This window comes from Lepidochelys kempii, chromosome 11 (genome assembly GCF_965140265.1).
Source record: "Lepidochelys kempii isolate rLepKem1 chromosome 11, rLepKem1.hap2, whole genome shotgun sequence".
NCBI lineage: Eukaryota > Metazoa > Chordata > Testudines > Cheloniidae > Lepidochelys > Lepidochelys kempii.
The window spans coordinates 67727521-67742686 of record NC_133266.1 but is presented as its reverse complement, the minus strand read 5'-3'; the positions used below and the strand labels follow the sequence as shown (position 1 = coordinate 67742686).

At 40.4% G+C, this 15166-nt stretch overlaps 1 protein-coding gene across 3 annotated transcripts in view; it reads right to left on the bottom strand.

Moving 5' to 3' along the window:
• Positions 1 to 497: 497 nt before the first annotated feature.
• Positions 498 to 15166, bottom strand: part of SPAG16 (sperm associated antigen 16) — a 722158-nt gene continuing 707489 nt past the window's right edge. For 2 of the 3 annotated variants that reach the window (XM_073306724.1, XM_073306726.1), the window contains one exon: positions 498 to 830. In XM_073306724.1, the coding sequence (XP_073162825.1) occupies positions 655 to 830 (176 nt within the window). In that variant the 3' untranslated portion in view covers positions 498 to 654. The remainder of the gene's footprint in view (positions 831 to 15166) is intronic. The other variant, XM_073306725.1, reaches the window with a different exon arrangement.

Below are 15166 nucleotides of genomic sequence, written 5' to 3'. Positions count from 1 at the left end.
GGGGCCAGAGCCGAGACTGCAAGACACGCGTCAGCAGATCGCCCAGGCAGGGGCCAGCCCCCGCTCCCCACCCCTCCCCGCTCCCGATCTGCTCAGTCCGGAGCCGGGGGGCGCTCCCCCGGTCAGCCCGCGGGGCTCCCTGCAGCTACTGGAGGAAGAGGCAGAGATGAGCGGCCAGGCGCCTCTCGCCAGCTCCCCTCGCCCTGCCGGCGATCAACCCGGTCGCTGCAGGAAAGCGGGGGAAAGCCCCACGTTGCTGCATTATTCAAACTTCGGAGCGGCTCGCAGGCTAGAAGGGGGGTTGGGGGAGGTAGGCGGGGGGACTGGGGCGGGGGTGTAGCCGAGCTCTTGTGGCTCTCGCTGTGTTACAGTCAAAACCGGCCTCCTTGCAATTCGTCTGGGCTGGCATTAGGCGTCATTGTAAAGCTACTTCTCCAGCAGCACCCAGAGGTTGCTCCCTGTGTTCAGAAAGACACACTTCAGCACAGACAGTCGGGATTTTATTGGGATCAAAGGCAGAGTTAGATGCATTTCACGCAAATTACGGCTCAGCCAACAATGAGGGCGAAGGCATTTAGCTAGTGGATCGCTGCTGGCATGGTGTCCAAGCATCCCCCCCCCACCCAACCTGAGATGACATCCAGGGGGGCTCACTCAGCTCCAGAGTCGAACAGTTCCATCCGAGCCCCCCGAAAGCAGGTGCTCCGCCTTGTGATCAAAGACAACGCTCTGCACCTCCTCCTCGTGGCCCACCAAGCTGGAAAGCTGCCCCGACTTGAGCTCCAGAGTCTTCACCGTGCCGTCGTTGCTTGCCAGGGCCACGACGTGACCTGGAATTCAGAGCAAAGACATCAGAGTTCTAGAAGGCGACCTGGGGGAGCAAAGGCTCCAGCTGTGAAGTCTGATGCTGTGGACTCTTGCTTGAAATGCACCCACATCTAGCAGGCCACCCTGTCCGGCTCATCTCACTCCTTGAGAGGAAAGGGACATCCTTCAATAATAACAGAGGAGATTTCAGAGTGATTCAGTGAAGCTGAGGACCTGGACTTGCTGCTCCTTGGGAAGGCAGCTATTCTATTTTAATTTTGGTTCAATGAATTAGGGCCAGATTCTGATACTCTGGCTGAGAAGCACTTTAGTCTACAGGTAGTTTCACTCAAACTAGTCAGCACTCCTGGATTAAGGTGCCATGTCACCCAAATGAACCAGAATCCAGCAGACATTAATGTTGATATTCCCAGCATAATAAATAAAGGTGCCTAGGTGAGTTTAGGCATCTAAATTCCATTGGACTTTAGCAGGAGTTGAGCACATAAGTCCCTTGGGTTCCAGTGAAAACTCCCAGCCTAATTAAACAGTCAATATAGAAGTGGATACAGCAGTTAAATGGGGGGCAGAGGGGAGAAGGGGGGCTTAAAGAATCCAAAGCTTCCTTGCACTTATTTTTAAAACAAGCAGTCTCTATATTTTATCAGTCCAAACAAGCCCACTATGTATTTATAAGGTTATTATTTTGCAGTTGAAATAAAAAGCATGGCCAACAGCTGGTAAGTGATACATTTGAATCACCCCTTGTTTTCTCAGCCATCAGATGAGAGAAACTCTCTGCTTCGAAATTAACTGCAATAATCAGGATCTTCACATATGTCCCTACACACAAAACAATAACAGTACCCAACAACAACAAAATCAATACATTCATTTCAAGGCAGATATGGTCTGCTCAACAAAGCCATCATTGTATTTCAAGTCATGATTTGGGTCAAACACCTTTAGCTATTAGAGGCAGGTTCAATATACCCTCTGAATGATTATGGCCCTTTTTTATGTATTGGTACTTTTTTTTTTCCCCTGAAAGCAAAGACATATCACCCATAGAAGCTGAATTAATGGTGGCATTGACAAAGCCAATGCGGTATTGAAGCAAAAGTTTTTGAGGAAGAGTAGGGAAAACAGGTCCAAGTGTTGCCACACTTACTCCATGAATAGCTGATCAGGACTTAGGAGCGAACACAAGTGTGTGGGAAGAATCTGGCCCAAAAGAAAATGTAATTTTAATGATGATGAAGCCACAAGGATTTGTGTATCAGAATCTGATGTAAATTTTATCCTGGAAATATACTGTCCGTCCTTTCAGAATAATTCACAACAATGATGTCTCTTGTTATGCTCACCACAATAGGATGGCTTCATTTGACAGCGTATGAGGTAAACAAATGCCATTTTCTCCATTTATCAAGTGAAACATTCCAGCAAAATAATCTCAAAAATGCATTGAGAACATTTAATCACAGGTTATGCCTGGAGTGGTCATGGCTATTTGTACAAGAGGTGGAAGTATGGAAGTAGAGCTAACCATGATAAATATGCCTTATTTGCAAACCTTTATAACTACCGGGCTTCTTCATCTAAAACAAAGCCTGACACAGCAAAGATCTGTAGGATGGATTAGGGTGTCCAAAGCACCAGATGCGAATATTTATTATAAACTCTCTTTTAGCAAGTCTTTGCAAGTCTTTGCTGACAGAAGCATTACATATGGATTTCACTTGCGACCAGACTCTATAGGCAATTGCTGGGAGGTTTTCCCTAAGAGACAAACAAATGACTTTTAGCTCAGAGTCTTAACGTTGAAACAGCTGGGTAGGGAGTTACTGTCACATTTCATCTTTTTAAAACAGTAACAAATGCATATATTCAAAAGAGAGAGGATTTGGACAGTCCCAGTTAACGTTCGGAAAGTAAAATCCATCCAAATTGATATTTGAAACAATAAACTTATTTGTCTAGTTAAAATTCTCGCTGACTACTGTACAAGGGGAGTAGGACAGGCCCTAACAGTGCATCTTTATAACCTTTGCCAGCTAAATCATATGCCTGAAAGATACAGATATTTATGTTATTTGGTTGGGGTATGTGAATATCTGAAAATGTTAGTAAAATATAGTAACAATTAGCTAGATGGCGCAGTAGTGATCAAAGAAGTATGTGTCTGATAGCTAGTACTCTCTGGGAAAAATGTTTGGGGGTATGTAAGTGTTAGTGGAGAATGGTTCCTTTCACCCACCTTCAATGCTAGCCAATTTATGGCGCATTGCTATTGTGGACTATGAACAAAGCAACTTATTTGCTCTGGAGCAGAAGGGTGTATGAGTGAATGTGTGAGTGAGTGAAACAGCAAATGAGGAACAGAGGGCACATAATGGGAATGTCTCATTTCCGTTACCCTTTATGTCAACACTGATCTACCTGCTCATGACGATTTGCTGATTATAAAGTAAATGTACTCCCTCCTTCCTGCCAAAACAAATTTGTTCTTGTTTCAAAGAAACACAGGACCTGCTTGATTTTGAGATCCCAATGTCAGGAAGCAGGGCTAGCAAAGAGGATGGGAAAGCAACTGAGCACATTAGATCAGGAGTCACAGAGACAATAAGCATGGAAACTCAGGCTGCCATTTTTGCAGTCATTGCTCAAAGCAGTTATTTTTGCCTTCATCAGCAGTAATACTCATGAACAGATGGAGGGTACAGGACGGGCAGCTAGACAGTCAATGGCAGTAGAGTACTGGCCCTGGGGATGTGCTAGGAGTAATATGGCTCCAAAAGGGGCACTGCAAAATACTTTGAGACCTCTGGGGTCTGAACTCCGTCTACTCTAGCACTCACTCCACTGTTACTGCTAATGCAGCTACACTGTTCCTGCCTGTGACTAGAATAGGGGTAATTGTTCTTGTTCAGCTGACTGGTGTTAGCACCAATGTGAATCACTGTGCAGACAGAAGGCCACAGGAGATGGGCCAGTTCTTATGACCATGTTAGTTATACTTGCTCCTTGCTTTACAGTGGAAAAAAAATGCCAGAAGCCACTAGAGATCATAATGGTGGGACATATTCATAACATTCCCTGTTGCATATGTGTTTGGTGTCTGTTGTGTCTGTTCCTTCCCTCTCTACTGGCCAGCAGCATAGAGCTTAATTCCCCTTGTACAGACCATATAAGGGCTTGCAACAGATATATAATGTGTGGGAGTCTATGACTGTATGGTCACATTTCTTCTCTGTTCTTCCTTGACTTTTGCTGAGTGATTAGGGCCTTCTGAGCCTTTCCATCCAAATGCAGAATAAGGGAACAGAGCATATGGCCTCAGCAGCTGAATTAGCTATCTCCACACTGTTCCCAAATTCCAGTGTACAACAAGCGAAGAGCTGTTCTTGGACTCCAGTTGTAAGCTCCTGCATGGTAGCTTGTCATGCTGCCATTTACAGATTAGCCAAGATCTTTATTTTAGACACTGATTAATTACAAGCATAATCCTGAAGTTTTGGCCAGATCTATACCTGAAAAATGATAAAATCTTGAAGATCATTGCAATTCTCCCCTTGCCCTCTTATCAACATTGCCCTTTTAGAAAGACTGCACATATAAAACATACCCCTGGGTGTTCTCTCTTGAGAATAGAGGTGTAATATCAATCAGTTAGCACCTCAAAAGATGTTATAACTTTTTATTTTATGGGCCAGACCTCATTTGGTGTATGGCCATTGATGGAGTTATGCTGATTTATACCAGCTGAGGATCTGACCTTATAACTTAAGGAATATATGTAAGATTTTGGAGCTAAGGACATTTTATACACATATGGTAATAAGAGATGAACTTCTGATCTTTCGTACACTGATACAAATGAAGAGTAACTCCAGTGAAGTTTATGCACTGGGATAAAGCCAATATGAGTCCAAAGTCACGGCCATTGTATGTTTAACTAAATTTGATTTTAAGTTCTATGGAAGCAGGGATCTGTATTTTTATTTCCTTGACTATAAAGAGCCATAAACACCAATGATGCTAAGTAAATAATAATAACAATAATGAAACCACTTTATATAAATACAGTATGAAATCCATCTCATGATATGAATTGTTGGCTACATGTAAAATACTGTTGAAGCAGTTTAATTTAATTTGTTACTGCATGACAGATTTCTTCAGAATACAAAACTAGACAAGATTAATTTGCTGGGCTGATAAAGCCAAATTACCGAGGGTAGAGGGAACAAGACCTGTATTTGTCAAAGGACAAAAAAATTGACAATTCATATTCCAGGAGATCCTAATAGAAATCACAGCAATGATTACCAGCTGTCTTTGTAAAATGAATTCGGAGCGAAGCTCTGCCAAGACAACATTAGGCCACGCTTTACGATGCGACGTATCCAAGTATCCATAAACAATGTCATTTTTGCAATGGAATAGCCTAAAAAGCAGACTGTTTTACTGATATTTGGCTTTGACATTTGATAAATCATGTTGACCGAAGCCTTAGATTTTTTGTTATTAAAGGAACAAGTCACAATCCCAAAGGCTGTTTTGCAGTTAATGTATCAAACAGAAACTGAGCCCGCCGTAGAAAACACTCCAACAGATCTAACCTAATTTGCTTTCTACTTCCCTACTAAATCCTGCTATAGGCTTAGACTATTATGGCTAAATGTCCACGTCAAACCAAAGACAAATGAAGGGCTGGTTGATTGGAATAATAAGATAATATTTATGTTGAAGCACTGGATTTTTCTTCAGGCAAATGAATGTAGAAATTATACATCTAATTTAATTATTGAATACTCTGAATATTTCTGTTTTAGCAGGACCAAGCTGCCTAGTGCCTCTACAGAATTTTGGTAGGATGAATGCTAAATGCCACACACAAATCAACCAACCAACCAACCACTTAATGTTTCCTATTAGACTGAGACATTAGTGCTGATAAACCAGAATATAAATAGCATTATTTCTGTCTTTAATTCAATTATTTGTGTAGACCCAGTATTAATTCTTTGGCTTATTTGTGGAACAGAACAAGAAATGCATACAAAAATCATGTAAAACTCTCCCTCAGCCTTTATTCATATAAGTAGTCAATACTTATATTGACTATTCATGAAAATGAAGAATACAAGACTTGGATCATTGTTTCTAATGAAAGAAGGAGGTAATAAAATAATTATATTTCTCACTGAAAACAAACCAAGAGCAACAGGTTTCCCAATTTAACACCACCAGCTCTGCTTAAAACTGTAAGCAAAGAATTCTTCAAAGAAACAAACCCAGTCATTTCATATTTCATTCAAATTACAGGTGTCTTGCATGAATTTTAGCTATTTTGTTTATCGTTGCTGCACAAGGAAGAAGCCTGAAACTATTACAACAAGCAGGAAACTATAGTGTGTAGCATAGATGAAATAACATGTCATAGAAAGAAAGCAAAGCTTTGATCAATCTGAAAATGATTTTTATACACATCAGAACCAATTCAAAGCAATTCTCCGGGATCAATATAGATAGACAGACATGCTTCTCAGCATTTATTACCTGTGGAGGGAATTATTGATTACCTCCATTGATTTCTTCTATGTATGTGGAGAGGCATCTGTTGTTTTTCCAGAAAGATGCCTCAAAGTGAAAAGTATCAAGAAACTACTTATATTTTAAGGATTTACATTAATGGTTCAAGCACTGTCATTACTCAGGACTTTGCAACCCCATTCAAAGAGAGGTGAAATATAATTTAGCTTATTTTTAGCACATGATTGTTAGTCAATACAATGTATTGTAAGAGAAGTTGCTTTGAAACCTTACTTGCAACTCATCTTTTAAAGTACACATTGTACCAAATATGTTTTCACAGCCTGTCCCCTTTGTAAAGCATTCCTTTTGTCAAAAGCATTTGGTAAAAAAGGGGGAGAAAAGGGAGAGGCTAAATTCCTTGCTGGTGTAAATAGCTGAAATTTCACTGAAGCCAATGGAGCTACAACAATTTACATCATCATTATTAGATCCTATATTACAACAGTGCCTAGAGGATGCAATCACGGATTGAGTCCCCATTGTGCTAGGCACTGTACAAAAAGATGGTCCCTTACGCAGTTTGCAACCCAACTCAAAGACTAGAAACAACAGGTGGCCAATGGATCGGGCAGTACAAGGTAAAATGGGACAACTGTAAATATAATCATCTGTGGTCAGACGGCCTACCCATTGCCAAAAGCCTTGTAGGCATCATGGTAGGAGGAAAGGACTTGGCTCTAAATTTACAGATCCTTACCTGCTGTGAATTTGAGGAGCTGATTGAAGCCAATTTACATCAGCTGTGGATCTGGCCCACAAAGTTTAAATTTAGTGTGAAATTGCACAAGCACTTATTTTTGGGAACTTTTGGGGAGTAGGAATTAATGGAAGGGAAGGCATCCGAACACACCTGTGACTTTACAGGCAAATGAAGGGCTAGCCTCAGTCAGAGTAGATAAAATGTTTAACAGCTGTTGCAAAGTGTGATTGCAGTGGCTGTAGATAAAATTGTTCATTACTGTCATACCATGCAGAATGTTATTTACCAAGCAACTGATTTGCACCATACGAAAGATGTTTTATATATGTTTTTGTTCTATAAACAGCTTTCAACAAATACAGTAATTATTTCTTGTCTTCCAAACGTAAACTATGTTTTGCTTAGGAATGCACTTCTTTGACATTGCTATAATCCCTAAATTCTAGCAGTACATGAATAAATCCCTTGAAACACTCTTCTCTTGCTAGTAACAACACATACCCCTTCCCCTCACCCACACAGAGCTTTTAGTTAAGTTTTTCACAAGAGAGAATGAAGAGGAATGTTCTCAAGAAGGTGCTAATTTATATGGAATAATTGACAAAATATTATAGTAACTCGGTCCAAGATAATTGGGAAAGAAAGAAAGGACTTCAAGACTTTGCTGACACAGGGAATGGTTTTTAATCAGTTGTTACTGAACTAACTTAGTTCCTGTTAAGAAATCACTGATTTTTCTCTCAGAAATAGTTAAGTCAAAGATGCTAGAGATCTGGCAATGTGCATTAGGAAAAATTACAATTATCTACAAGCACTTAAACTGCTGAGTCATCTTATTGATGCAAAATGTCCCATTGAATTCAATGCGATTACTCTCATGCGTAAGTGTTTGCAGGATCAGGGCCTTACTTTGCAAATAGAGAAATTTTATTGTGATTCTGTATTTTTTATGGTTTTCAGATAAACCAATTGCAAAATGCATAAAGGGAGAAGGAGACAATCAACAGAAAGAAAATAGAAATACACAGAGTCCCAGGCTCAGGAAGGTACTTAAGGCCTAACTTTAAGCACATGAGTTGTGGTAGGTAGGGGCTTCTTACTATGGACAGATCCACTTTTATTTGGTTCTTTAATCGGACTGAAACTGTTGGAGCCTTGTAAGGGGAAATTTAGCTTTTTATGGTTGACTGAGGGTATATAAAGGCAGGACCCTTTAGGAAAAATCCTAAAGGAAAAATCATGGAGCAGGTCCTCAAAGAATCAATCCTGAAGCACTTACATGAGAGAAAAGTGATCAGGAACAGTCAGCATGGATTCACCAAGGGAAGGTCATGCCTGACTAATCTAATCGCCTTATATGATGAGATTACTGGTTCTGTGGATGAAGGGAAAGCAGTAGATGTATTGTTTCTTGACTTTAGCAAAGCTTTTGACACGGTCTCCCACAGTATTCTTGTCAGCAAGTTAAAGAAGTACGGGCTGGATGAATGCACTATAAGGTGGGTAGAAAGTTGGCTAGATTGTCGGGCTCAACGGGTAGTGATCAATGGCTCCATGTCTAGTTGGCAGCTGGTGTCAAGTGGAGTGCCCCAGGGGTCGGTCCTGGGGCTGGTTTTGTTCAATATCTTCATAAATGATCTGGAGGATGGTGTGGATTGCACTCTCAGCAAATTTGCGGATGATACTAAACTGGGAGGAGTGGTAGATACGCTGGAGGGCAGGGATAGGATACAGAGGGACCTAGACAAATTGGAGGATTGGGCCAAAAGAAATCTGATGAGGTTCAATAAGGATAAGTGCAGGGTCCTGCACTTAGGATGGAAGAACCCAATGCACAGCTACAGACAAGGGACCGAATGGCTAGGCAGCAGTTCTGCGGAAAAGGACCTAGTGGTGACAGTGGACGAGAAGCTGGATATGAGTCAGCAGTGTGCCCTTGTTGCCAAGAAGGCCAATGGCATTTTGGGATGTATAAGTAGGGGCATAGCGAGCAGATCGAGGGACGTGATCGTCCCCCTCTATTCGACATTGGTGAGGCCTCATCTGGAGTACTGTGTCCAGTTTTGGGCCCCACACTACAAGAAGGATGTGGATAAATTGGAAAGAGTCCAGCGAAGGGCAACAAAAATAATTAGGGGTCTGGAACACATGACTTATGAGGAGAGGCTGAGAGAACTGGGATTGTTTAGTCTGCAGAAGAGAAGAATGAGGGGGGATTTGATAGCTGCTTTCAACTACCTGAGAGGTGGTTCCAGAGAGGATGGTTCTAGACTATTCTCAGTGGTAGAAGAGGACAGGACAAGGAGTAATGGTCTCAAGTTGCTGTGGGGGAGGTTTAGGTTGGATATTAGGAAAAACTTTTTCACTAGGAGGGTGGTGAAACACTGAAATGCGTTGCCTAGGGAGGTGGTGGAATCTCCTTCCTTAGAAGTTTGTAAGGTCAGGCTTGTCAAGGTTCCTCCCCGACTCTGAACTCTAGGGTACAGATGTGGGGACCTGCATGAAAAACCTCCTAAGCTTATCTTTACCAGCTTAGGTCAAAACTTCCCCAAGGTACAAAATATTCCACCCTTTGTCCTTGCCGCTACCACCACCAAACTAATACTGGTTACTGGGGAAGAGCTGTTTGGACGCGTCTTTCCCCCCAAAATACTTCCCAAAACCTTGCACCCCACTTCCTGGACAAGGTTTGGTAAAAAGCCTCACCACTTTGCCTAGGTGACTACAGACCCAGACCCTTGGATTTTAAGAACAATGAACAATCCTCCCAACACTTGCACACCCCCCTTTCCTGAGAAATGTTGGATAAAAAGCCTCACCAATTTGCATAGGTGACCACAGACCCAAACCCTTGGATCTGAGAACAATGAAAAAGCATTCAGTTTTCTTACAAGAAGACTTTTAATAAAAATAGAAGTAAATAGAAATAAAGAAATCCCTTTTGTAAAATCAGGATGGTAGATATCTTACAGGGTAATTAGATTAAAAAACATAGAGAACCCCTCTAGGCAAAACCTTAAGTTACAAAAAAGATACACAGACAGAAATAGTTATTCTATTCAGCACAATTCTTTTCTCAGCCATTTAAAGAAATCATAATCTAACACATACCTAGCTAGATTACTTACTAAAAGTTCTAAGACTCCATTCCTGGTCTATCCCCGGCAGAAAACCAGCATATAGACAGACACACAGACCCTTTGTTTCTCTCCCTCCTCCCAGCTTTTGAAAGTATCTTGTCTCCTCATTGGTCATTTTGGTCAGGTGCCAGCGAGGTTACCTTTAGCTTCTTAACCCTTTACAGGTGAGAGGAGCTTTCCCCTGGCCAGGAGGGATTTCAAAGGGGTTTACCCTTCCCTTTATATTTATGACAAGGCTTGACAAAGCCCTGGCTGGGATGTTTTAATTGGGGATTGGTCCTGCTTTTGAGCAGGGGGTTGGACTAGATGACCTCCTGAGGTCCCTTCCAACCCTGATATTCTATGATTCTATGATTTTATGACCCAGATTTACTAGACTCAACTATTCAGGGAAGAGAACTGTAACAGGAATTAATACCAGAGAAAAAAATACTTTTAGGCAAATTCCTCAATAGAAATTTAGGAATGTGTAGGGGGCTTTTAGTGAAGCATTGAATGATCCACCTTGTCACGGTGATGGGTCATCAGGACAGAGTGATGGTGCTGCATCAGAATTGGGGACATTGGTTCCACATCAGCTGGTTATACTTCAGTCCCTTTGCATGGAGGGTTGTCCCTAGCAAGAGATGAGCTTACTATAGGATATATCCATAAGCATTTAGTTTTTGGAGAGTAAGGGATCTGGTCAGCATTTGGCAAATTTAAATGGAGCACACTGTTTAGCTCTGATTATGCTTCTATAAAGAAAACTTGACCTAGATGGAGAGGCATTCTTTCCAAAGCTTGAACAGTTCTCAGAACTTGACAAATTGCTTTTTGGTAAAAAAAAAATATATATATCACTGGAAAGTTACTCAAAGCAGAGAAAGCAGGTATCTGATAGGAGAAAATCCTTTATCCAAAGAGACTTATAAAAGACTTTACAAGATCCTGGACAATTAGTGTACAGTTATTTTTCAGCTGAACATGAATTTGTTTAAATTAGATTTTATTTGGCCTTTTGGTGGTATTTATTGTTTTCAAACTGGTTGCTTCTTAAGAAAAGAAAAGTGGAATATGTTGGAGGACAGTTTTTAGATGTCACTTTTCAAGTGAAGTTGTGAAGACACATTCACCATTCAGCACTAGATCTAGAAGGATGAGCTCATGGCTCACTTTCTACAAACAACCAGTTCTATCTCTTATCTATGAATGGCAGTATTTCATTATCTTTTCTATCCACGTGGAAGAAAAACAAATTGTATTTGCATCTAGTAGGAATAACTTTGTCTAAATATCAATTTTATATATTTATATATGTGCATGTATGGTCACCTGTGCAACTGAGTTTACCAGAATATAAGATTAAGTACATGGCAGATGGCATTCTGGTAAACAGTGAAAAGATCATTAACTCTGCTTAGAATTTCCTAAAGCAGGTAATTGAAGAGAGCAAACATACGTGAGGATTTATAGCCATTTATGTTTAGTTTGTCTAAGTGTTTGGGGTGGAATATCTGGTACTCTTCAATTGCTGTAGTACAAAGAGGGTATTTTCATGGAGAAGATAAAAAGTGCACTATTGAGAAAATAGGATGGAATAGGATCCAATAATGACTTCACACTGCCTTGGTCTCTGAAGCTGTCTCTTAGGCCCAGCTGTTCTGGTAGTAACCACACACAGGAGTTATCCTTAAGCTGAAAAAAATAACAGATCAAGGGTTGGGATATTCAAAGGGACCTAAGGGAGTTGGGCACCCAATTTCCATCGATTTTCAAGAGCAGGTAGGTGTCTAACCTATCAAAGCACTTTAACAAGGTGAATTTGGAGAGGTAAACTACAGAAGCCACTGAAATAGAGCAAGAAATGGATCATCAGAGAAATGAATAGTTTTTAGTTTTTTGGTAGCGATTAGTTAGAACTGTATGTCAACTAAGTGGCATTTCACCTGTACAATGTCCACTGGTATAAACTAATTCAATCTGTTCATCTTATTTCTCAAAATGTTATGGTGATGTATGTATACATGTAAAGTTGCTGGGTTCGGGTGCATTGAGAAGTAAGGAGGCTTTTTATTTTTGCGATGGGGATCTCAACAGAGAAGAAGTGTGGGAGAGCGCCTGCTCTTGCTTTGGGCAACTCAGGAAGATCCTAGTTTCTTTGCATATTGACAGGCATGACTGATACAATTTCTGCACACTGGGAGTGAAATATTTTTCTTGGACAGAAAGGTCAGCAGTTTTATCATGCACAGACCTGGGGGACTGATAGCCAGACATTTGAAATTGGCTGTTAAAACCACTGTAGTGTTACCTCTGTATCTGGCAATTGCCACTGGAGAACTGTGACCAGTTCTGGGGTCCACAATTCAAGAATGATGTTGATAAATTGGAGAGGAATTGAGCTTAACAAAGAGAAGGCTAAGGGATGACGTGAACAGCCTGGAAGTACCTACATAGTGGAACAGAAATTTGATAATAAAGGGCCAGTCTGGCAGACAAAGGTATAACACGATCTAATGGCTCCAATTTAACAGTGAAGTTAATGAACCATTGGAACAACTTACCAAGGGTACTGGTAAATTCTCCATCACTGGAAATATTTAAATCAAGATTGGATATTTTTCTAAAAAAATATGTTCTAGTTCTAACAGGAATCAATTCAGGGAAGTTCTCTGGCCTGTGTTATATGGGTCAGACTAGATGATCACAGTGGTCCCCTCTGGCTTTATAATCTGTGAATCTAAACATCGGACTGGCCCAATAGACATTGGTAATGATCGCACATTTGTCGGAATATTAATGATATTACGATGCTGAGTCAATGGGAAGCAGTACGAAGACATGTCAGAGTAAGGACTCGATCAATAATTGTGGTCTGAGGAACTTCAGAGAATGTGATGTTAATAACATTGCTGCTATAGCCGGCAGGGCAAGGAGATGACAAGAAAATGTCAAATGTTAAAATTCTGCAAGAGTGAAAGGTGACTGCAGAAATGAGTAATGATCAGTATAATCTGCTGATCTTCACAAATGAATTAATTATCATAAAATTATCTAAATGAGGTCCTAAAATGAAACTCCATTCGCAGGGACATTTTCCACAATAATTTCTGATCAAGTGGAAAGTATCTGAATTACTGTTAGGGTTCAAGTTAAACCATCACTTTTAATAACAATTTTTATTCTTCTATTAAAATTGCACAAATGAAATTTCAATTTAAATGAATAAATACTGGACATTGCGCAATACCTTCTCCAAAATGTGCTAGTTCAAGCAACTTTCCTACAACAGTCTGGGAGAAACAAACCCTGATGTGAAATATGTTAACTAAAACATCTTACCTTATCTTTCTGAGTGTTCTGGGAAACCTAGAATAATGTAAGTGCATGTTACAAATTGGAATTTACACTGGACTTCTTTAGAATTGGGATGCAAAATGGCCTACACTATTAGAGGTCAGTATGATGTCCAGCTAAAAGATCAGGGCATTCATATTATTCCAGTTGCAAGAATTCTATATTTTTTTACTGGCCTAAGAAAGGGGTTAAATATCTCAATATATAGACATAGATTTTGTGTCATTTCACAATGCAATATTTCTGTTGCGTTTTATAAACAACAGAAAGACAGCAAGATATTCAAAAACCTGTCTCTGTCTAATAGAAACACAATTTTCAGAAGCACTAGTAGAATATAAAATAACCCTCTTTTTTATTAATATTCTACTCCTCTCTCTCTTTTTGGATGCCTGCAGTCATTCAATACAAGCCTCTCTGATCCTCCTTTCTTTCTCAAGTGATAATATGGATATGCAAGAGGAGTACGAGATCAGACCAGGATGTAAGTAATGACTTGTTTTCCCCATGGATCCCCGTATCTGTCATCTATTCAACCTTATCATTAGCTTAAAGAATGAAGGGCCAGATTTTTAATGGGATTTAGGTACTTTAAGATGCAGACGGGTGCCTAGTGGATTTTCAAAAAGACTTAGGCATCTAACTACCATATTTCCATTGAAATCATGGAAATTAGAGATGTGGGCACTTCTGAAAATACCACTGGATGCCTAAACACCTTTAAAAATCTGGTCCCCATTAGCCAGTGTCCACTACTGAACCTGGATCTTCATGGCAGGGTGCAGTCTCTAACACTGAGGTAATGCACTTCTTGTCTCTACTGTACTTCTAACTGGTTGTAATTAACACCTTCCTCTCTAATACAATTCCCTTGGCTCCTAGAAGAGACTTATAGAGTGCACTGAGCCTAATGACATTTCAGATGTGGCGCTCATTTATGATGAAGGATGTGTGAGATTAAAGTGGAATCAGGTGGTCGAGAGTTGTTGTCAGTTGTTCTGCAGGCGTGGATGTCAAGCTCAATTTTAGTCTTATAAGAATTTAAACTCATTGTAATCAGATGCATATAAATGACCTCAGGTGAAAAGGAGTTTGGAAAAAATAAACATTTTGCTTCACCTCACAAGTTGCAACCTTCGCTCCCAAACATTTTTACCCTGGAGTACGCGCATAGAATAAAGCACTTGTGTTCTCCTCGGGCTGGATTATAGAGGAAGCTGCCGATAAACACATGTTTTGAGCTCTAATGCTTCTAGTATTCATCTTCCATTTGCATCAAATTAGCTGATGAAACAATTCCATTTTGGCTATTAAGTTACTTTGCAAGACCAGAAGTAAATGAATAAAGACGGAGATCGTTATTCATCAGGTTGATCTTGTGTTTAAGGAATGGGATTGAAATACAGAAGACCTTGGTTCAATGCCTGGTTCTGCTACAGACTTCTTGTGTGTCCTTGGGCCAATAACTTATTCCTCATCTGTAAAATGGGGATAAAAATGCTCCCTTTCTCAGATGTTTTGTCCCTTTCGATTGAAAGTTATTCAGGGCAGGAACAGTATCTTACTCTGTTTGTTCAGT